General features: G+C 41.3%; 1 protein-coding gene and 1 pseudogene across 4 annotated transcripts in view; one reads left to right on the plus strand and one right to left on the minus strand.

Moving 5' to 3' along the window:
- ELOVL6 (ELOVL fatty acid elongase 6) overlaps positions 1-24,899 on the minus strand; it is a 148,997-nt gene that overhangs the window by 123,408 nt on the left and 690 nt on the right. For 2 of the 4 annotated variants that reach the window (XM_032401010.1, XM_032401009.1), the window contains exon 2: positions 24,695-24,815. In XM_032401010.1, coding sequence (XP_032256901.1) covers positions 24,695-24,783 — 89 coding nt within the window. In that variant the 5' untranslated portion in view covers positions 24,784-24,815. Of the gene's footprint in view, positions 1-21,863; positions 21,951-22,215; positions 23,291-24,694; positions 24,816-24,899 lie in introns of those variants that run through there. The other 2 variants (XM_032401011.1, XM_032401008.1) reach the window with 2 other exon arrangements.
- Positions 18,235-21,855, plus strand: LOC116630232 (annotated as a pseudogene).

The following is a 24,899-nucleotide window of genomic DNA, read 5'->3' on the forward strand; positions in this document are numbered from 1 at the left end:
TTTTCTTTCTTTCTTTCTTTCTTTCTTTCTTTCTTTCTTTCTTTCTTCTTTTTTTTAATACTGTGAACTCTGCAAAGAGCTTTTGAGTCTCATTACAGTGAAACAAAGGACATATGTCCCCTGGAGTATGGGGACTTTGCATCTGAGCCTTATGTTTGCTATATAGTAAACACAGGAAAATCGACAACACTCCCAGATCTCCCAAACCTGCTTTTGCTCAGGTTCTAAGTACAGAGAAACAGGGAAAGCAGAATCTGCCGTCATGCTGACTTTACACAACGCATATGTCCAGGCAATACCTTCTACTCGGCCCTGCGCTGAGTAAACCTATAGGTCTGTTTAAGAAGTACAAAAAGCACACCATGCATCACCATGATAGTATGCTATTTCATCCATTGACTTTATCTGCTTATCTGTGTATTCAAATAGCACCTCTGACCTGCTTCTCTGCCTAGACAACATAAATTGCTGGGTGTGACTTAGTCAAGCGTGAGAATGCACACAAACAGGGAAATGTAACTCAGGCTGTCAAGGCCCAGGAGCAGGCAGTAAGAGGAGGAGGCAGAATGGGATGCCAGTAGAACAGTATGCTCTCTCAGCGCCAGTCCCAGGATGGCAATATCTGCTCCAAGAGTTATGTTGATGTGTTAATGCCCCTAGCGATAGCCTCAACCACGGCCGCCGCCCCACCCCCGCCCCACCCAGTCATTTTCTCATCCTGGAACATCCACATCTGAAACATTTCAAAGACTCCTGACCATCATCTAAAACTTTATTAGACCTGATGAGAATGGATTCTTTACCTGATTTCTAGATCTGCAGGAAGCCATCCTAATGTAATTTACCCTGTTATTTTTTAAATAGTCCATGTCACTCAGCTTATGGTTGCATTCTGCCAAAACAACTTCCTGAACTATAAAGAGTCAAGTAAAATGACATAACCGTCAATGCAAAATAAAAAGATCTCATATATTGGGATGTAAAACCACTCAGCCATTTTATTTATTTTAAAGATTTTACTTATTTATTTGAGAGAGAGACAGAGCACAAGCAGGGGTAGGAGCAGAGGGAGAGGGAGAAGCAGACTTCCTGCTGAGCGGGGAGCTCTACACCGGGCGATCCCAGGACTCTGGGATCATGACCTGAGCCATAAGTCAGAGGTTTAACCAGCTGAGCCACCCAGGTGCGCCCCCCATTCAGCCATTTTATTTTATTTATTTATTTTTAAGATTTTTATTTATTTATTTGACAGAGAGAGAGAGCGTGCACAAGCAGGGGGAGCAGCAGGCAGAGGGAGAAGCAGGCTCCCGCTGAGCAAGGAGCCCAATGTGGGGCTTGATCCCAGGACCCCGGAATCATGACCTAAGCCAAAGGCAGACACATAACCACTGAGCCACCCAGGCGACCCCTATTTAGCCATTTTAAACACATATCTTCATAATGAAGAATGCTATTCCTCTTGAATATGAATCAAAAAAAATTAAGAGTTCAGATGGCATCTCTTTCTGCCTGTGGCCCTACTGAATAAGACTGGACTTACTGAGAATTTTCTGTTGACGTTCAGTTCCCTCCTGCTCTGAACTGAATATTCCTAGTGTCAACACATGTTCACCAGACTGGATCTGCTTTCCCTATATTAGACCTATCAGCAGTCACAGGTGTAAAATCTACAGGCATAGGATAGATTTAAAGCACAGGAAACTATCACATAATATACCACGATCTTTACCTATATTTTTACTCTCTCACCCTAGAGCTAGCATATCCATGCATTTAGGTCAGTCCCCAAAATTCAATGCAGTGAATAAACATCGTTATTTCTACTGAGTACTGTTAACTTCTAGGATACTTGTTGTCTATTAACCAGTCATTCCTTTCCCTTCTCTGTACTTCTAATGTGACCTTATGGACCATATAATCTAAGAATGTGTATATTCCACGTATATTGTAATTTCTGCTTATACTCTAAGTAAAATTTATAATTAACAAACTAAAAAGAAATAATCATTGTTGGGCTCATACATGATTGGGCCATAAAAGTATATTGTTCTTGCGTGGGGATGAAAATTCCTAACTCTCGGGGTTGTAGCAAGGGGACCATGAAATCATGTGAATGTACTGTGTAAAATGTTAAATACTGACACATTTTTTTTTTTAAAGATTTTATTTATTTATTCATGAGAGACAGACAGAGAGAGAGAGAGAGAGGCAGAGGGAGAAGCAGGCTCCCAAGGAGCAGGGAGCCTGATGGCGGGACTCGATCCCAGGACCCTGGGACACGACCTGAGCCGAAGGCAGACGCTCAACCATCTGAGCCACCCAGGCGCCCAAATACTGACACATTTAACATTCATTGATAACAGCATAACTAAAACGTATTTACTGTTAGTGAATGCTTTATATACATTAACTCATTTAATCAATGCAACAACTCTATAGGATCAGTATTACACATTTAATTTTATTTATTTATTTTAAAGATTTTATTTATTTATTTGACAGAGAGAGACACAGCGAGAGAAAGAACACAAGCAGGGGGAGTGGGAGAGGGAGAAGCAGGCTTCCCGCGGAGCAGGGAGCCCGATGTGGGGCTCCATCCCAGGACCCTGGGATCATGACCTGAGCCGAAGGCAGACACTTAACGACTGAGCCACCCAGGCGCCCCGTATTACACATTTTAAAAATAAGGATACTAAGGTTTAGAGAAGATATATAACTTCTCACCACTATAGAGCTACTAAGTGGCTGAATAAGGAAGGATTCAAACCCAGGTAGTGTGGCCCTAGAGTCAGACTGTATCATCTCTCTGTACGATGTTACTATTACTAGTACATTCTGTTTGATCCAACAGAGACACTAACAACTGTCTCCAAAGCAGTGCCTTGCTTTGAATGGTTAGGTAAGATCTGCATTGAGTTTACATACTGAGTAACTAAAGATGACTGACGCGTGCTGATATCAATGATCCCAGTACTTCGTCAATGTTGGGTCAAGTTTCAGGACTCTGACATGTCAAGTAACATGGAGAACTATTCATTTGTTGGTACTTTGGGAATTATTCTTACACTTCCATTAGAAGACTAGTATTTCAATCTTTATCTTTAGAGATCAAGGAGTAATTCACATGATAATTTACGTTTAATATCACCATGAGTAAGTCAATGTGTCCACTTTTTTAAAAGATTTTATTTATTTGTTTGTTTATTTACAGAGTGAGAGCTGGGGTGAGGGAGAGGGAGAGAGAGCATCTCAAGCAGACTCCTCACTGAGCATAAAGCCTGACACGGGCGGGGGTGGGGTGGGGGAGTGGGCCTCGATCTCACGACGCTGAGATCACAACCTGAGCGGAAATCAAGAGTCAGACACTCAACCTACTGAGCCACCCAGGCGTCCCAATGTGTCCACTTTTTAATAAGACCATTCTGTTTGTGAGAAGTCATGTAAAAAGTACCAAAATGAGTTTTATTAAAGCCTTAACTCTTTTCTGTCTTATTAGATTGAAGTTCTTGTACTAGCACAGTGGAGGATAGTGTAACAGCCAACCCAGCTTTCTCCTTTGCTAACAGAAAACTTAACCTGATATTGTTTGGAAGGCCATGTGCCCAGCCCTGAGACAAAGCAAGACTGGAATGAGCACTTTGAGGCATTAGTCTCTTTGTCAACAGTCTAAGGGTGGGCAAAACCATCACAGTCCTCTTTGCCAGTGAATGGCCAAGAGTGAGGCATGTGACCCAGGCCTGGCCAATGAGATGTCGTTATAGCAATAGAAGCAAATCCTTATATAAGCTTATTAAGAGCAAGTTGTCTCGGAGGCTTCTCCTTATCAAAGAAGAGAACTGAAAGAAGGCACTTTGCTGCTGCCCCTTCCCTTCTGCTTGGAAATCTGTAGTGAGGACAGATGCTTGGTGAAATGGCAGCCATCCTGTGACCACAAAGAAAACACTGCTGATACATTAAGGATGGCAAGACAAAAACTCAGATAGAACCTGGACCACTGATGCATTATTAAACCACTAAACAACTACAGAGGCTTCCAATCAGACTTACTCTTATATGAAATAGTTAAATGTTTTATGTTTTAAGCCACAGTTAATTATGCTGTTAGCGTTTGAAAGCATCTCAACACAATTCCTTGGTTGGCGGGTATATTCTGCATAGCAAACTGATGAGTATTGCCCAAAGAGGACATAATCTGTGGAAGGATATAATCTGAAATGTATTATGCTTTTATTCTACTGGTCAAACTTAAAAGCATCTTAATAGTATTATTTCGTGTATACTTTTCCTCTTTTAAAGCTACGAACTTTTGGGATGCCTGGATGGATCAGCCAGTTAAGTGTCTGCCTTTGGCTCAGGTCATGATCCCAGAGTCCCGAGATGGAGTCATGCATTCGGCTCCTTGCTTATCAAGGAGTCTGCTTCTCCCTCTGCTCCTCACCCTGCTTGTGCACTCTCTCTCTCTCTCCCCCACCCACAGATAAATAAAATCTTAAAAAAAAAATAAAACTACCTAGCTTCCTTTTTCCTTCTAAAAATGACAAAAAATAATACACTGATTAAAAAGAGTGACATGTGTCTCCTCAAGCTTTTCACATGTTAACTGGAACATCACAATAAAGAAACATAATTTTCCCAATTACAATTAGGTGAGGGAAGTATTTAACAACAGGGAATAATGTCCATTCTATATTAAGAAAAAAAGTCAGATTACAGAAAAATATGGTATGAACTCTATGATAATATTTTTGTTAAAAAGAAAAACAGAAATGGACAGATAGAAAGAGTTTAAAAAGGTTTGCACCAAAATGTTAGTGTTTATCTCAAGGTAACATTTATTTTCTTTTTTTGCTTATCTGTGGTTTCTTAAATTTTCTACAATGTTATTTAAAACTTACTTGCTCCAGGCCTATTCATTGAAAGAAGAAACTACAACTGAGTGAAGTTTATTGCTTTTAAAAATATTTCTGTGACAGTACGTCTTTGCATTATCAAAATAAATCCTAATACTCTCTACATAAGTAAAATCGTCAGGAAAAAAATAAAGGTCCTAAGTATATCTCCATAATTCTAGGCCTCTGTGTGCATACAATTAAATCGATAAAGTAAAACAATATATACATCAATTTCAGGAAGGACAGTAGAAACAGTAAACCTTTAAACTCAGCTGAACTCCTGAGAAAACAAGAGTGTTACTGTTCATCTTCACATGAAAAACAATTTAAGCTAACTTCTTTTTTTAAAAAAAAATTTATTTGTTTATTTGACAGAGAAAGAGAGAGAGCGTGCGCGCTCAAGCAGGGGGGAGGGGTAGAGGGAGAAGCAGAAGCAGGCTCCCAGCTGAGCAGGGAGCCCGATGTGGGACTCCATCCCAGGACCCTGGGATCATGACCTGAGCCGAAGGCAGACGCCTAACTGACTGAGTCACGCAGGAGCCCAATTTAAGCTAACTTCTAAAGACAATTGGCAAGCTATTGATGGTCTGGCCCCAGATCAATGAAAACATAATTTATAGGATACTCTGGGAAAGCTACTATATTCCAAATATCCTAGACTTTGCATATAAAAAAGACAGTTGGAGCTGTTATACTGCAGCTACCTAAGGAAAACAGCTTCAATCTATTACAGCCCATCTACATATGACAAGCTATAAACGGAAGAAAGAGCCTATGTATTCTTTCCACTAAGTGAAATTTAATCCTGGAAGGGGCATCCAGTTGCACCACGTTTTGTCATTTACTGTCCTCCACTGTGGGAAGGGAGGACAAGCACAATTTACCGGCTTCCCAGCCCCGACACCTCGTCCCTCCAACATCACTGAGAAAAGAAGGGACCTCAGGACACCAAATGCTTTGTGGGGAAGAAATATTCTCCACAGAAAGTAAGTCAGATGATGAACTCTTAGATCTCTGAGGCCAACCATGCGATTCTTTAGCCATGATAGAATTCTCAAAAACATGGTAATCTTTCTTTTTTTTTTCAGTTTGTTTCATGTAGTTTTCCACTGTGAATATTATTTCATCTAGGCAATGCCAGTTCTGAAAAACAGCTGTCTGGTTTGCCTGAATTACTCACATGAAATAACATCCACCATCTGAGCCCAGCCATCAGTTACAGTGCACTGACCACTTCTTACTTGTCACAGCAGAACTAAAGAAGAGATTAGCATCAACATTTGTTCGATTAAAAAAAAAAAAAGCCCAATAATTAGTAGAGGTTTATTTTTTAATTCACCACAATGTTCCTATTATACAGCATTAAAATTGAAGCTTATTTTCAAAATAAATGTAAATATTTATCAAGCATGTACAGTATGCAAAAATTTGTCTGAACGTTTAAGCTTATCAAAAGTTTATAATGTGAGGGCCACATGGGTGGCTCAGTCAGTTAAGCGTCTGCCTTGGGCTCAGGTCATGATCCGAGGGTCCTGGGATTGAGCCCTGCATCGGGCTCCCTGCTCAATGGGGAGTCTGCCTCTCCCTCTACCCCTCCCCCTGCCTGTACTCTCTGGCTCTGTCAAATAAATAAATGAATAATCTTTAAAAAAAAAGTGTATAATGTGAAAAATTTTGTTTTAATGTTTTAAAAAGTCAAATACAATCATATAGCCCTTACTCTCTCCTGGCAGGAACTTCATCTACATATCCACAGAGATTGTGCTAGTCAGAACATTTTATGCTTAGTAAATTGTAATTTGGATATTAGGCTGATATAAGCACATTGCTCTAGAATATGAAACTATGCTTTATTTGGGGGTGGTTTTCAAAATTTTTAAAACATAAATTTCTATAGTAGGAGAAGGCTTCCTTAAAAAAAATTACCTGAAAGGAGATACATATACGTTTTCTTCTTAGGTGACAAAAAGAAAGTCACAAATGTTTAGTAGATTAAATTTTTAAATTTACTTCAAGAAAAAATATCTTTTGAGGAAATAACACTCTTAAAAATAATCAAGTCTAATAAACCTGAAGCATAGTAAATATCCAACATTTTCCTTAGTACTTAATATTCTTTTTTGCTCCTCTAGGACATTTCTACCTATCGTTTTTGTTTTTTTGGTTTTTTGCATCCAGAAAGAATACTTAAGTTGTCTATAGCTTAAGAGCAGAACTTTTTCTAAATTTACAGAAATGATAGGACCAAAAGATCATCAGATCATTTACAGAGATCTTTAAAAACTGTATCCCATTATGATTTGGAACCATTCTCCTCCAACCTCCCTTTCCTCTCTCCTGTGCCCTTCTGTTTGCTGGCTGAGACAATGGAGAGGAAAAGACTAATATGAAATGGCAGCTCTTCCTAAACACTGGTAACACAAAAACAAAACAAAATACTACTTTTCCTGTATTCAAATGGCAATCCCCCATCTTTTTCTAAGAGGAAGTCCAGAAGAAGCAAGAGTTCAAAGCCATGCCCAAGACGATAAGATCTCCTCTACAAAGCAGTCCCGTAAAAAAGCTCTGTCACACTCTTCTTAACCTCATCCCTGGGACTTCGCACCAGATAAAGATACACCAGGTTCTCTGGATCTACACAGCATGGCCTCCAGACTAACCCTTCACAGAGAAAAACAAAATCCTTCTAGCTCCTCCAGAGGAGATACGATCTTTCCAGGCATTCCGCAATTCTGGAAGTATTTGTTAATGATGAATTCCAGGTATGTGTACAGCATCTGTTCCAGATGCCACAAGGTCCCTGAGCCAATTATCCTATTCATTTTTTTCTCTCTAGGGACAGGTTTATGTTTAATCTTTTATCTCTATTAGATTAGATGACTCTTGTCCCTGGGGAAACTTTGCCCTATTAGATAACATTCCGGAAGCCCATGCATAAAAGTTGTAATGTTAAAGTCAAATTAATTGTCTTTTATCTCCGCTCCCCACTACCCCGCCCCGCTTAAAGATGTACAACCCCTTCCTACTAAAGAATAATTAAACTGTATAATTTACAATTGGAGAAAGTGGAGGAAATTTATTGTAACATCAATAGTATGGCTCATCTCTACCTTAATCTGAGAAAATTTATTGAAGGAAGATCGTGCAATTCAATGTCCACAAACTGTGTTTCTGTTTAACCATGTTGCCTTTTTAAATGTTTATTTAAAAATGCATTAGTTTAAAAAAAGTGTTTGTTACCTGATATCAAATACACCATTGTAAAATGCAACTTTTATTATAAAAACAGTAAATACGTTATAGTTAATGCAAAAAAAATTGAAAAGACCACATGCATAATCACACCACTCATACATACTCAGAATATAACATAAAAAAGATTATAGAAAACTAGAAGAGCAAAAGGAGACATAACTACCATTTTACCATCTTGATACAACTATCTTTTACCATTTGGGTATTATTTTCTTCCTGATCTTTGTTCCTGTGCATACAGTCCTACCCAACCCTCACTGTAGGTAAGTCTTTTGACTTCTTTCTGATTAGAGTAGATGGACTGAGTATCTAGAAAAGAACTAATAATCCCCAACAATGAACACAGTTCCACTAAAAATTAGTCATGATAAATTAATACCTTTTCCTCTTAAAAATAAAATTAGAAAAAGAGATTACGTATGTTTATTATTGTTTCAGTAAGGCACTGGACAGTGTCCCATGATTCACTTAAGGACAATATAAAGTGTACTGGATGATAAATCAGATACATTTGAAAGTGAATGAATAGGCTTGAGTATCCATACAAATATGTATTTGTCCATTTAACACACATAGAGTGCAACTATGTGCCAAATTCTGTGATAGGCACTGATTTCAAAGCTAGAAGAAAAAATACTCATCTGTTTATGAGTCAACTAGTGCCTGCAAACCACAAAGGAAGACCCAGTGGATTTTGATGGGTGGGGAGGAAAAAGGATTTTTAATTTGCATTTGAATAGAGAGCCTGGGTCGAGGGCTACTTCAATAGGTAACACTAGGAAGGTGCTTTGGAGCCAGATTTTTTTTTATTGTTATGTTAATCCCCATACATTACACAATTAGTTTTAGATATAGTGTTCCATGATTCATTCTTTATGGAGCCAGATTTTAAATGGCCTTTCAAACCAACCAAAACAATTTGGACTTGTCATATAGACAGTGGGAAACCACTGAAGGTGGGATCTGTGACTTCGTGCTGAAAGACTAGGGAGACAATAGAGGGAGGAAAGTGAGTGAGGAGACAAAAAGCAAGGCGGGGCCTGAAGGAGAACAGTGGCAATGGCCATGAGCCAAAAGAAATGTACCGAGGGCCAGATCACGCAGCACTTATGAATTAGAGGTGAGGAGGAAGGGGAGGGAAACAAGGGTGTCGAAAAGAGTGATATCCTGTCCCGAAGCAGGCAACAAAGGAAGTAGGGCAAATGGGAAGAAGTTCAGTTTGTGAAATCAATGGTCTGAGAAGACAAACCCAAAAAATGTATGAGGCAATGAGCATCATACAGAGCAGTACTTGCTAAGGCAAGTCTAACAATTACCTGGGAAGACTTTTCACAGCACCTGGGCACCTCCATACTCCTACTGACATACTCATTCTGAATCTCTGACAAGAAGCCTGCTCATGTGTATTCTGGAGAAACCACCTCCGCTAAATGAGTCTGGCCAAAATACCTGTTTAAGGTCCTGTTCAAGGACACAGCACGGTTCTCGAATTTTTTTAACCCCAAACTACCCTCATCAGTAGAAAAAGAACTCAATAATTACAAAGAACTAGAGAAGAACCAAGTACCAACAAAAATGATATCACCACAAACAGTATCAGCAATTGCAATATACAGGTTCAAAAAAAGGATTTCTGCAAATGCGACTGCATGAGCAGTAATTGAAAACTGCTACAACTGAAGATAACCCTGGTGGTTCTCTGATAAGAATCCTTAAAATTTCCAGAATGTCATATGTACAATAGGAGCTTTGTAATGTTCCAAAGGACCACAAGGTTGACCTTCCAGTAGATTAAAATTATAATTCCCTCCTCCCCCACCATTATTCTCTAATACAGACTTGCTCATTTTAATATATATGTACCAAGCTTTAAAAAATTTATTAGCAGTTTCCTAGTCGGTCACATTGAATTGTCCAAACCAAAAGCATGGGGGTCCTAATTTTTTATTTTTCAGATGCGTCCATGTGGATTACCAGTGGGCTGCAAATAATATGAGAAATGGCTTAGAAAAGATAGCCTAAAGAGGGCGTAATAGCAATTTTCAAACGCATACACGATGGGCATGTGGAAGTGGGAATTAAACACAGGTAGAGTTGGCACTAGGACTAATGGAGGAATAACGGAGGGACACAACTTTCAGGTCAACATGTAGAACAGCCTTCAACAATCGGAGCCACCCCCAGTGGAAGGGGGCTTCTTAAGAAAGTCCTCAGGTTCTGACAGTAGATGACCAAGTTAAAAAAGAAATTGCTTTACCCTGTTAGGAAAGTAGTCCTAATGAACACAACACACATGGAAATTCTATCTATAATCTTCTCTGCAGTCAAGAAAACATAGTTTAAGATACATTGAGATGTTCTGAATTCTTAACAAACAGAAGCCATATAGGTTAGTGCCATTGATTCTTTTATTGTGGAATGTGACATGTTTTTTGGAGCCATCGATTGAATAAAAGTATTGATAAAAATGTTTACGGAATTTCAGATTCACTGGGCATTATTCAATAAAGCAGGTAAATCTGTCCGCACATCATTAAATATTTATTTTAACTAGCTAATCCTCATCTTATTTATTCTATCTCTGTTAAGAAATTAATTCAGCTTATAATGAAAAAATTTAAATGTGTCAGGCAGTACATAAATTTTGAACCTTCTTTTAGAAGGATATGAGCAAAAAGTTTGAAGCACACTCCTATAATGTAGAAAATTCCATGAAACTATCTGTGTTTTCTGATTATGCATCACGATGTCCCTAGACCTCTTACTCATCTCCTACTTTCATGTCAGTACTAAGTGTTATTCTCCTTCGTGGGGCCATTTTTCATGAGTGCAGAATTTCTACACTTCATAAAAATTCCTACCTACAGGACAATAAGAGAAAGCCCAACATAACCGCTCTGACAAATAAATGCTTCTCAAATTTGACCCCAGAAAAAAATTTTTTTTTTTTTTTTAAAGATTTTATTTATTTATTTGAGAGAGAGAGAGAGCACATGAGAGGGGGGAGGGTCAGAGGGAGAAGCAGACTCCCTGCTGAGCAGGGAGCCCGATGCGGGACTCGATCCCGGGTCTCCAGGATCATGACCTGAGCCGAAGGCAGTCGCTTAACCAACTGAGCCACCCAGGCGCCCGACCCCAGAAAAATTTTTAAAAATGCTTCATTTCCTGGACCTTTGGGTCATTTTCCACGTTAAAACTGCTACTGTTAAAACCACAAATTCCAAGTATCTACAACACTAGGTCTGAAAGAAGAATTTCTCTACAGTTGATATGGGCCTAGGGGGACAGTCCACTTACAACTTAAGTATTTATTAGCTTAGAGATTAGATATAAAACACCTCTAATAGCACGGCACACTTCATCTGTGCTGCCATCACAAAGAGGGGTGCAAGCTGCCTACTGCCATGCAAACTCCAGGCCCGGATGGGGAGCTGCTGTAACCTCAGAAGTTCTCCAGGTGAAATTCGAAACTGGTCCCCTGTGCATGGAGACTGAAGGAAGAGGCCAGACTTGTATGTGGCAGATTTAATAAGCAAGGGAATTTACATCCGGGGCTTGTCTTCAGAGACCACAACATGAGCTGATCTCTACACCTGCCCACCAGAATCTTAAGAGTTGGTACAAAGGCCTTCACAGGGCTCAGTCACGTATATAGTCCAGATGGTCTCTATAACACAGTACTCTCTCAAGGATGCTTCCTTGAAGTGGCTTCTAGCATGGGAACAATGGGAAGAACACACATCTCAAAAACAAGGGAGGGGATGAGGATCCTCCAAATGCCCAGGTCCAGCTTGAGGGTCAACAGGCGGTCATGTGCTCTCGATGACCTCCTTCAACAGGAGCTAAGAGAGGAAGGAATAAGCATGTGGATGAAAAGCTCCCCTATCCCCTGGGAACCCCTAATGGACTTCCTTGTCTCAAGAATGAGAAAATTGGGAACCTTAAAGAAAGGACTCCACTTTAGTTTCCCCACCACGAGCCCACTGCGATTCCGGTACATAAGAGAAAATCAATGTGTGATACTCCCTTATTTTACTTCACTAAGAAACCACACAGCCATGCTTCTTTCATTGAAATTAAATATATATATATACATATCTTTGAGCAATGACCAAAGCCTTACTTTGAAGCACAAACTTGGAAGTTCGTAACTCCAAAATTTTCAGCCACTATCATTTCACTCATTGATATAGAGGTTTTACCTTTAGTGTATGGAACACAATAGAGACACCATCACACTCTTGCTGAATAAATTATTAAATGAGATAATCTCAGGTGTTTTATAGGAAATAAATTAGTAATCAGCATCTATTCCCAGGACTGCCTCGATTTCACACCGTTTGTTACATGTGATGGAAGATAAAGCATAGCTTCTGAAAATGCTCCAAACATTCATGGTAGAGTTTGGCCCCCACCCTTTCTTTTAAACCACATTTAGATGAACAATATTTTCTCTTGTTGGGATCTTGCAAATTACAGATTTCTTGATTGCAAATATAGATTTCTTGACAGCAAAGTTGAATGTCATACTTTTTCTTGTTTCCCCTCAATGCCTACCTGTTGGTCGTGGCTCCTGGGTAATGGGCCTTTGCGTCATATGTGGAGAACTGACTGCACAGCCATTTGGGGTTACCTCAGGAATTTAATTATGATTCCTCCTTCTTCCTTTTGATGCCATAGAATGTATGGTGCAGACAACAATAAAGGTATAATAAAAATTATATACAGTCCTGGACACTGGTCTAAGGACTTAACGTATAATAAATCGTCTAATTCTCACAATCTGCTAAAGTAGATTCCATCATTATCATCCCCAATACTATTATTATCATCTCTCCATTTAAAGATGAGGGAACTGAAGCAGAGGTGCTAATTAATCTGCTAGTGAGATGGTCACTCTGCTATGTGGTTCAACCAGGACTTGAACCCAGACACACTGGCTCCAGAGTCCATGTGCTTAACCACCATACTATAATACCACAGGGCATACTCCTCACCACATCTGTGGAAAACTGAAAAATAAATGCAAAAAAGAGAGTCTAAAAATTTGCAGGAAGTCCAAGAGACAACTCCCTCTCTCTCCACACTGAAGCCCAGTCTCCAGGCTTTCTCTCCTCTCTCCCTTCCTCCCTGGGGCTGTTGACTTACAGGTTATTTATAAAGAGATAAGCACAAACACTAAATCTAAAACTAATGATGTAATGTATGGGGATTAACATAACAATAAAAAAATTAAAAAAAAAAAAGAGATAAGCGCAGTTGTTTCCCTTAATTCAGAGGGTGATGGAAACTACATTTCTATTTCATATATTAAACTAGTTGCTAGAAAGTCACTCTAGAGAAGAAATTATTCACGGCAAAGTTGTCATGCTGGACAAAAGCAAATATCCTTAATATATCCCAAGTGTAAGCAAATAATAGCTAACTAGGAAAGGCCAGTAGAGAGAACTTACAAAAGCAAATGGAAAATAAACCCAAGTATATTGTTGGGATCTCAATAGAAAACAAATAAGTATAAATTAAAGCAATGGGATATCCCATTTTGCATGAACTTATCAAAGATTTTTATTTTTTATTTATTTTTTAAAAGATTTTATTTATTTATTTTGAGAGAGAGAGAAAGAGAGAGAGAGCACAAGCAGGGGGAACAGCAGAGGCAGAGGGAGAAGCAGACTCCTTGCTGAGCAGGGAGCCTGACACGGGGCCTCGATCCCAGGACCCCGGGATCATGACCTGAGCTGAAGGCAGCTGCTTAACCGACTGAGCCACCCAGGCGCCCTATCAAAGTTTTTTAAAATGTGATCATCTTCAGTGCTAAGAAGGATATGAAAACTGTCCTTCCTTGCTGGAGTGCAAATTGGTTCTTCTCTTCTAGACATCAACCAAACTATAAATACTATAAACCTTAAAAGAGGTAATTCCCCGGGGCGCCTGGTGGCTCAGTCGTTAAGCATCTGCCTTCGGCTCAGGTCATGATCCCAGGGTCCTGGGATCAAGCCCCGCGTCAGGCTCCCTGCTCCGCGGAGAGCCTGCTTCTCCCTCTCCCACTCCCCCTGCTTGTGTTCCCTCTCTGGCTGTGTCTCTCTCTGTCAGATAAATAAAATCTTAAAAAAAAAAAAAAAAGAGGTAATTCCCCTGCATGCTATAGTTTATATTTATACAAAGGAAATTATCAGAGAAGTAAAAAAATTAATATACAATGATAATCAGAGGACTAGTTCTAATAGCAAAATCTTAGACACTTAACATGTTCAACAGTAAGGCAATGGTTACCTAAATTAATTTAGGTCCAAACAATACCAAACAATAAAATATATGGAAAATATACTTCTGGAGAGGTTTTAGTGGTATGTTTATAATGTAAAGAGGGAAATAAGCAACATAAAAATTGTAATGAGATGATGTATTAAATGTAAGGTGCCCAGTGCAGTCCCTGGCACGTAATAAGGAACTCAATCTGTAAATGGTATGCACTGAATGATCTAAAGTATATCAAAAACTTGGAAACAAGGCTGAAGGAAATGTGGCAAAAGAACAGGGAATGCCTCGGATAAGAATTAAAGATGTTTTATTCCCGCATCCTTACATTTTCTAATGCCTTTGTGTCTTTGCCTATAATATTTCTTTCTGTAGAACGAGATAAAGAATTTAAAACTCATAAACAAAACAAATAAAAGTACTCTAATTCTTCACACTGCAGGAACAGACCTCAAAGAATAGGGACATCCCTGACCCACACATCTTTTTTTTTTTCCTTCTGTCAACAGTGGGTGACTATTTACCCTAGCTACTAAAACCTGCCTGGAGGTTTAGTGGGAGGAAAACCGGGTACAGGCAGCGCCAGGTGGATACAAATTCCTGGAGTTCCAGAAACAGGTTGAATGTATGAGGCTCGTGGAAGAGAAGCAAACAGAAAGCATGCTTTATACGAAAGGTTCCGAATCTGCGTGTCATCGCTTGCGACAAAACTGGAATTATGATAGAAGCAACATTAAAGGTGACGTGGTGTTCCCCACTTCTGAAAGTGTTGATAGATGAACACATAATATTCAGGAAATATTTCTTAATGATTAAGGTACTTATGTATCTATCTAGTTTAATGTTCACTACAACATTTATAGGTGTTTTTCATAGAGATCCTGGCCGGACGTGTTCAGGATCCCTTAGTGAAAATTTCTTAGAGGTACTTGGGAGATCCTTGACTAAAATCACAAGTTCCTTCCGTGTTTACAGTGCTGCAAGTGTTCAAGTGCATTGTTGATTGAGTATTTATTCCTATTCAAATGAGGGCTCCCTGCTCAGTGGGGAGCCTGCTTCTCCCTCTGCCTCCCCTCCTGCTCATGCTCTCTCTCAAATAAATAAATAAAATCTTAAAAAAAATAAAAAAGAATGCCTGCAATCAGTAAACAATTATATACCAACTATTAGTATCATTACTCTAAAATAAAGAAAATCTACCCCACTTTTAAAGATCTTTAAGTCTGCCAAAAAGTCATAAAACTGAGAAGAAACTGTAGACATTGATATTTACAGTCCCTTTATTGAGCTTCCTTCCTGTTTATTGTAATGATAACCACTGCTAGTTCAGCTTTTAAATGCTTAACACACCCAAAGACTTTAATAGAAATCTCACACATTAAAAAAAAAAAAGTTTCAGGCATAAACCTTTTCAACCAGCCCCTATTTCTCCACTGAGCCTCCTAAAACAAGATCATAAAATTCTCAACTTCAAAGCATTCAATTCCACTGAACTCACTACACCTGAATGAGTCAATTAGCCCAGTTAGAGTGGGCCAAGTATCTTAAAAGCTTTTACATTTTACTAACACCACCTTTCGAATAGAAGGAACAACTGGGCCTACAAGGCAAAAACAAAAACAAAAAAAAACAAAAAAACTTGAAGGTTTCGGCCATTATTAACTATATCAAAGATTTTTTAAATTTATTAATAATCGGGATAAATCCAAGTACTGATCGGGATAAATCCAATTAATTAAACATTCAGTTTTTGTGGTTTTAAAATATTTATTAAAATCAAATTATTGGGGCACCTGGGTGGCTCAGTTGGTTAAGCGGCTGCCTTCGGCTCAGGTCATGATCCCAGGGTCCTGGGATCAAGTCTCACATCGGGCTCCCTGCTCAGTGGGGAGCCTGCTTCTGCTTCTCCCTCTCCCTCTGCCTGCCACTACCCCTGCTTGTGCTCTCTATCTGTCAAATAAAAAAAATAAAATAAAATCTTAAAATCAAATTATTTAACTAGTTTTAAAAACCACTGACAAAAGTCAAGGGGCGCCTGGGTGGCTCAGTCAGTTGAGGTGTTGATCTCAGGGTTCTGGGTTGAAGCCCTGTGTTTGGCTCCATGAAAAATTGACAAAAATCAATTAAATTGGGACCTGTTTTGCAGCAAATTTTAGAAGTATATCCAGCAAGATGCTCTTTGAATAGCAAGAAATAGAAAAGACATGGTCTATAATGGGGTATCGGTTTTCATTTTTTGAAAGTCACTTTAATGTCTTTATGTATACATGTGTACTTTTCTAGGTAAATGCCTGTACCTCTCCTAACAAAAATACATAATAAACATGCATTTCATGGGGTTTTTTTTCAAAATCTTCAAAGAATGATGTATACTGTCTATTAAGAGTTAATGAATTCAAAAGTGAATTAAAAGATTCAGCCTCAGAACTCAAAGGATCAATTAAAGAAACAAAACCAAACAAAACACTAGCTCCAAGGATGGGTGTTAATAAAGTTAAGGGTTGAACTAAAACATATGAAATGTATCTTTAAGAAATGGGGTTATACCTATTTCACTGAAAATATGTGATCATAAACCTAAATAAAAACAGTGAGATCGGGGCGCCTGGGTGGCTCAGTCGTTAAGCGTCTGCCTTTGGCTCAGGTCATGATCCCAGGGTCCTGGGATCGAGCCCCACGTCTGGCTCTTGGCTCGGCTGGGAGCCTGCTTCTCCCTCTTCCTCTGCCTCTCCCCTGCTCATGCTCTCTCTCTCTCTCTCTGTATCTCTCTGTCTCAGATGAAAAAAAACAAAAAACAAAAAACAGTGAGATCCCCCAGCCCAAAATACATTGTCAATGATATTCCCCTAATCATATTGCAATTAGCTATAAAATTTTTAGAAAGAAAAATACTAAAATATGAAAATATGGAGGAAATAAATTTTTGTTAAAGATTTTATTTATTTATTTGATAGAGAGAGAGAGACAGCAAGCACAAGTAGGCAGAGTGGCAGGCAGAGGGAGAGGAGAAGCAAACTCCCCACTGAGCAGGAAGGCCAACCTGGGACTCAATCCCAGGACCCTGGGATCATGACCTGAGTCCAAGGCAGGCACTTAACCAACTGAGCCACCCAGGCACCCCTGGAGGAAATAAAATTACTAGAAAACTATATGAGTGTCCATCCAGCAAAATTGCTTGTAATCAGCATGTCTTATTCATCTCAGCAAAGGTAAGTGTAAATCTTTTTCACTTGTACATTTGGCGGGGGGGCAGACAGGCTTTAAAGTTAAATTATAGAAAGTTCACAGTGAGTGACTGATTAAACAGAAGATTTTCCTAAAAATATTTGTCATTCCAATATACTAGGATAAAGAACCTTAAGACTAAAACTTTTGAGTGCTCAGTATAGAAATGAATCACAATAAACATATAAGCTTGAACTTAGATGACCTACACGACCCAATGCTTTGGAATGGTTTTTGCTCAACAGGCCTAAAAGTATAAATTCATTTTTGACTCTAAAACAATAATTTTTTTTAAAGAACTAATCTATTTCTAAAATAAAATGATTGGAAGTTAAATATAATTAGGGATGCTATTTAAATTCTATGAGTAACTATGCCAAAAGTTACACATTTGTACCTGCCTGTTTACACAATCTGAAAACAGATAAAGTTATGAACTTTAACGTTTCAATAAAGCCATGTTATATTTTCAGGGTGCCTGGGTGGCTCAGTCCGTTAAGCGTCTGCCTTCGGCTCAGGTCATGATCTCAGGGTCCTGGGATCGAGCCCCACATCGGCTCCCTGCTTGGTGGGGAGTCTGCTTCTCCTTCTCCCTCTGCTCGTGCTCTCTCTCACTTGCTCACTCTCTCTCTCAAATAAATAAATAAAACATCTTAAAAAAAAAAAAAAGCCACGTTCTATTTTCATTCAGGTTTTCTAGCGTTATCAATAGAAATATCTATCTGTGGTATACATAGGTAACTTCTTTACGTAAATGCCTGTGCTCTTTTAACAAAGATAAGTGGAAAGTAAATGGGAGCAGGAAGACTTGAAGGTAGGGACTAGAAGATAGAACAGGTAAAGAGCTAAGGCCAAGTTTGTGGACTGTTGTCTGGTTCCTATTAATAAAGGGCAGCCCAGCTCACCTACGTCCATACATGAAAAATTAAGTGGATCATTGCGATGATGTTTACATAATTCATGTTAGAAAATACTTGGACCCTCCTCTTCCCCTAAGAGGCCTGAGGTGACCTCTGAAAATGCTTGACCCTGAAACCCCTACAAAATCATGCAAATCAAGAGGTTCAAATCTGCGTGTTCACTTTAGGAACACACGTGAAACTGCCCAGGCCATCAAGGGTATGCATATCCGAAAAGCCACCAAGTATCTGAAGGATGTCACTTTGCAGAAGCAGTGTGTGCCATTCCGTCGCTACCATGGTGGAGTTGGTAGGTGTGCCCAGACCAAACAGCGGGGCTGGACACAGGGCTGGTGGCCCAAGGAGAGTGTTGAATTTTTACTGCACATGCTTAAAAATGCAGAGAGTAATGCTGAACTTAAGGGTTTAGATGTAGACTCTCTGGTCATTGAGCACATCCGGGTGAACAAAGTCCCCAAGATGCAGCGTAGAACGTACAGGGCTCATGGTTGGATTAACCCACACATGAGCTCTCCTTGCCACACCTAGATGATCCTTACTGAAAAAGCGCTGGTTGTTCCTAAACCAGAAGAGGAGGTTGCACAGAAGAAAAAGATATCTCAGAAGAGACTGAAGAAACAAAAACTTATGGGCTGGGAGTAAATTCCGCATAGGATAAATGCAAATAAGAATAAAAAGAGAATGTTGGTTATCTATTATTAAACATATTTCAAGTATCCTCAAAAGAAAAAAAAATACTTGTACCTAAAATATCCAGATCACTGAAGCAAAGATGAATTCTTGAATTAACTGAATAGTGCCATACTCCTTCATTTTGCTTTGTTGGCTAAAGACTGACTAGATGGTTATTTTATGCCCTCCTAAGTATTTCTAAAAGTCTCCATCCCTCACCTCCAACCCCACAGCTTTTCCACTGTCTAAACTGAAAGAATCTTCTTTCAAGAAGTATGCAAAGCAACTCTTAGATCTGGAGTGGGTTCAGACACTGGAGTTAAATGACAATGTGATCCTGATACCCTTAGAATTATCATCATCTAACATTAAAAGCAACAAGCAACAAGTCTTCTTCACAAAATTCAACCTTCAATTTAACAAAAGGCCCTATGTAAAAATTTCATCATCATATACTATTTATAACTAATGCAAATATAGGGATGGATAATATGATCATAAAATAATTTCCATTATCCCTGGGAATCCTAAAACACCAAGGACTGCACGAAAATACATCTTTTCTAAAAAGATACATAAAAGTTCAGATCATAGTTACCACACATTTCATTTTCTAACACCACAACATAGATCATATTTTTCTTCTCTGTACATTTTCTCAGTCTTCTCATTCTTAACCTAGTGCTATTAGGCCAATATCCCAGTGCTCTTTAAAGTTTATTGAATGACATGCTAAATTCCTCACACTTAGGACTTTTCAATTCTAAAACTAATATGAACTGTGATTCCCCAAAGTGGCAAGAAACATGAGTATTATGTGGACATAGTATTTTCCTAGATAGCTGACCAAATCTGTAGTCGCTGTGGTGGCACTGATTAAATGAGACTCTGGCCTTTCCTGTTTCAGGAGAGCAGACTGCACTATTCTCCAGCCATTTTTCTTATAAACGAATATAGCAGATTTCAAGGATTTTAGGGATCGATTCAGAACAATTGTCACTACAGGAGAAACAACAGCTTAATACTCTGCCTGCATTTTAACAGTTTGACATGCCTTATGATGCTATATTTTGAGTAAAATACTAAGTCAGGCTTATAATGTTCTTAAATACAGAAACTGTACCTCATGTTACTTTCTGAGCCTCACATATAACAATGTACAATTCCTTTTAAATAGTGTTTCTTCTAATTTTTGTCTTAGTAAAAACAAATTTGCGGATAAAAAGGTTTTCTTGGGTAGTATGTAATCTTAAAAATTCCTACACTATCCTGTAGACCCTAAAATACAGAACACAAAATGTAAACAATAAAAGCCTTATAGCCAATAAATACCTCGGTGGGGGGAGTGGAGAAAGTCAGAAAAATATACAAAGCATTGAAAGGCTGGATACGTGAAGGATGCCAGAGGGGAGCAGGGGAGGGCTTCACGAGGTTCTAGGCAAGCCCTGTGATGACGTCACCTCACAGCCATAATGTTACAGCAGTCAGCACAGGCCTCCTCTTTTCCTATTGGTGAACACCCTGTCAGCCGACATCAGAAGATAATCATCATTGGCCAGACAATTACAACTGGAGCGACTAACTAGCATCCACCGCTGTTAGCACAAACCTGGCAGGCTGCTGAAAGAGAAGGCAGAGCCCAGCTGCCCTTCTCACTCAATGAATTTTATGTCGCCTTGCCTTACCAGTCACTATGTGATTTCGCTTCCTTGCTAGCAGCACTTATAAATTAAGTCAGCTATTAGTGGCCATAACAGGTAAAGGCGAGACGTCTCCTTAAGGGACAAAATGCCTTTCTTTTCAATGTTGTAAAATCCCAGACAGGGCTTTTCAGTGTAAAATTGGAAGTCAAAAATGCTACTGAGCTAGAAGCACGCATTTTTTCTCTACCTCTACCTCGTCTAATAAAGTCCTATTTACCGGATAACATTACCGGAGATATTTTTAACTTGCCGTGTAGTTTCAAGATGAGGTCTCAGGAGGATTCTCCAAGGAAATATATTTATGAGTTTGCATTCATTTCAACTGCTGCTCTATTATACATGAAACTATTTGCTAGAAAATTAAAAAGGTCTATGTACCTATCCTGTGTTTAGAACAATGAGTATAGGGTTAATCATTTAAGGCAGCAATAAGCCTGATAAACTTGCCACAGTCGAACACTTTAGTGTTTACACAAATACCACTCCAAAATAAGGGGACCATAACATTAATATGTAATAAGGTAATGAATATGGAATATAGGATATGGCTAATAAACTACTCTTATTTAAGGTTCTCTTAAATAATGCTACGGAGCGCACAGACAGCATACTGACAAAACAGCACTCCTGGCCTTTCTCACAATTCTTCAAAGGACCGGGTAGCTCTTTTTTGAGAGAGAAGTTATAATTCTCTACATTAACAAGCTTTGTTTGAGGCCCTAAGACATTTTTAAGGACAAGTGCAAATGACTGCTCAAAAGAGTAGATGCTTCACAATATTGTGTTTGTCGCCCAGAAGCTATTTCAAACCATTTTGTAAAGGTAAAGCTTTGGTTTCCTAAACTTCCCCTGCCCCCAAGAGGGTTTAAGCCTTGGTTATGGAGCTCCCTACTCCTGTTAAGAAGGGAAAGAAAAAAGAAAATCGTTTTCTTACGCACCTTGGTCGAGACTTTTTGCTGTTGGGATTTTGGTGGGGAAGGCTTAGAAAATTGGACCCCCAGGATACCGGGAGAGATGCACCCCCTCTGGAAAAGGGGATAAAAAGGAGAAAGCAAGACAATTAAGGTCGGGAAGACCTGCAAGGAAAGAGAAACAGCCAGTAGAGCTTTTTGACTGCAAAAGGCAAGCTAAAAAAATAGGGTCAACAAAGAAAAAGTCAGGAAGGGAAAAATCCCAGTACGTGCCTATGACATAGCATTCAAACTCAGGGGGAGGCCAAATATGTTAAACTTCAGGTATTAACAGGTAGACCTGGCAATAAAATGGGCACCAGTAATCATTTTAACTCACTGGATAAGCATCTTCCCCAGCATCTGCCATGTACAAAGCTCTCTTCAACGTGCTCCGAATGAGACAAGAACCATGCCCTAAAGAGCTGACGGTCTGGAAGGAAGGAGGCACCGGCAGACATGTAAAAATTCATGCATATAAATAAAGGCTAGGAAAGATGTTGCCAGAAGAACGGTCCCTAAAGAGCTAGAAGGAATACAGTGATGAGAGCTCAACAGGAGAAAAGAACTTGGCGCATTTTTGCCATTTTCGGTCCCGGTGAGGGCAAGGCCCTGTCTAGCTCATTGTGTACTTGTTGAGTGAATGCATTAAAGAGGCGGGAAACGGTTACCTGGCCTCAGAGAAAAGGCAACCGGTAAATAAGAGGCACTATCGACCGCGGCGGTGCAAGGGAGGGCTGGCCGACCGTGAATGGGGGCAGCCAAGGCGAGGGGACGCCGGCTCCAGAAAGGCAGGTTCAATAAAGGTGCACCAAGTTGAAGACAAGGGAGACTAGAAAACAGCACACAGCGCTCATGGGGGAAGAAGATGGGCTCCAGTGGGGTGGCAAGAGAACCGGACAAACAGCTGCAGAGATGATCCGGCCGCTCAGGGGGCCAGCCTGGCAGCTCCGAGCGCCCGCGGCCTCCGGCCCCCGCCCCGCCCCGCCCCGCCCCGCCTTCAGCACCACCCTCTAGGCGGGAGGAGGAAGTGCCTCCGGAGAAGGTCCCCAGGCCGCAGGGCCCCGAGAGGGGTCGGCCTCCCCAAGCGCCAAAGGCCTTTCAATGTCTGCACTCCTACGGGATCGGGCCTCGAGGTGTACCACCACCTTCCGGACCCACCCTCGGCGCTCGCCGGTCCAGGAGGGGCCCCAGCCCCGCGCCCCAAGTGCCCGCCGCACTTCCAGGGCTTCGGAGTGGATCGCGTCCGCCTGCTGGCTTCCGGCTCCGGCCAGACGCGGCTCTCGGGCCCCCAAACGCCCCGCACCCAGTGCAGTCCCCAGCCCAGCCGCAGCGGGCGTGAATGCGCCGTGCCCTCCGCACCCGCCCCCAACAGGCCGGGCCCAGCCCGCGCGCAGCGCGCAGGGGGCGGGCTCGGCCGGGCTACAGCCGCAAAGGGCCAGCGGGCCTCGGGCGGGCCAGCGGGACGGGAGGAGGCAGGCACCGCGGCCAAGCCTTCAGGGGCCAGTCACAACTCCTGGGGACCGGAGGAAAGGAAGTTGAACCTCCCTCCACCAGCTCCGGCCCGCGGCACCCCCCCCTACCGTACCAGCCAGCCCCGGCCCCCCGCGCGCCCGCGTCTTTGGTTTCCCATTGATGAGAGGGGGGAGGGAAGGCAGGTCGTGACGGCGCGGGGCACGCGCGCTCGCGCACGCGGCGGCGGGCAGGATCCCTTGGCTCCGGAGAGCCCCTCAGTCCGACCCTCCCATCGAGCACCCAGGAGGCTGCAGGCCACTGCCCAGCTCCGGGGTGCGTTGAGCGTGCACTTTACTGATCGCCAGACCCGGGCTTAAGGAGAGGACCGGCATGTCTGCCACGGCAGCTCGGTCTACAAGGAAGAAGAGAGATGAGCACACCCTCCCCTGTTAAATATTGCAAGGTGACACAGGATCGCCTCCCACACAGGGATTTTCAAAAGGACTGGCGGAGGGAACACACTAAACAAGCAAAACTCTTTCCCTATTAGAAGTTTGGGGAAGAGCCCCCAAGGACTCTGCGGACCGAGGGATTTTTGATCTCTGTCTCAACTTCAATCAACAGCTTCCTACTGAATTAGAACCGACTGTGTCCAAAAGGCGTTTCCGTAAAACAGAAACTTAATAATGGCGTGGCTCCACTTGCTCGGGTTCATTCATTTTTATTACTGTTTTCATTGTCCCCTCCCCCTCCGCCCCCGCCTCTTAATGAAACCGGAAAGGGATCCGCGTGGGGAAGGGGGTCCAGGAAAGGAGAAATCCGGCCGGGGAGCAGCAGAGAGTAGGGCAGTGAAGTAGGAGGGCTGCAAGGAGAAAGGAAGGACACGAGGGATGGAGAGGGCGAGGACCAGAGAGCGCAGGCGGGAGAGGGTTAAACGGAGCAGAAGCCTGGGTCCTTCCTCCACTGCCTTTCACACTCAGCTTGCGGGAGGCCAAGCTAGAAAACCCAAATCTAGATGAAAATCAGAAGGTAGCACAGGTAGGGAATCTGGACTGTAGCATCTCTCCCGCCTTCCGTGTCGCGCAGACATCTACTCTATATACTCATGTATGTTCTATGTTATATAATCTATGTTAAAGATGTATGTGTAGCCACGGTTCACACAGGGGCACTCACAGACCCACGCGCTTCATGCAGCCCCAGTGGTTCCTGCACCCGGGAGACCCGGGAACTCAGCGACCAGCTCTCTGCTGCCTGCGATTCATCGCTCCATTCACGCCCCAGACAGAAAACACCGACATTAAGGCACAGCGGGAAGACGCGCAGGGCTCCCGGGAAGAGTATCACGCGAAACCATCACCTACCAGTTTTCCTGCATCCACTGGATGGCTTCATTCTCGTTGAACTGCTTTTCGAATTCATATTCTTGTAAAGTCAACACTGACATGTTCATTGGGGCTGATCTTCGGAGTCGCTACGTGTTCTCTACACAAAATAAAATAATCTGTAAAGCGCTTGATTTCGAATGCTCTCCTGTTTTCCCCACCCACCCCCCTAGGTCTTCCCCCG

Source organism: Phoca vitulina, unplaced genomic scaffold (assembly GCF_004348235.1).
Source record: "Phoca vitulina isolate PV1807 unplaced genomic scaffold, GSC_HSeal_1.0 scaffold3, whole genome shotgun sequence".
Classification (NCBI taxonomy): Eukaryota; Metazoa; Chordata; class Mammalia; order Carnivora; family Phocidae; genus Phoca; species Phoca vitulina.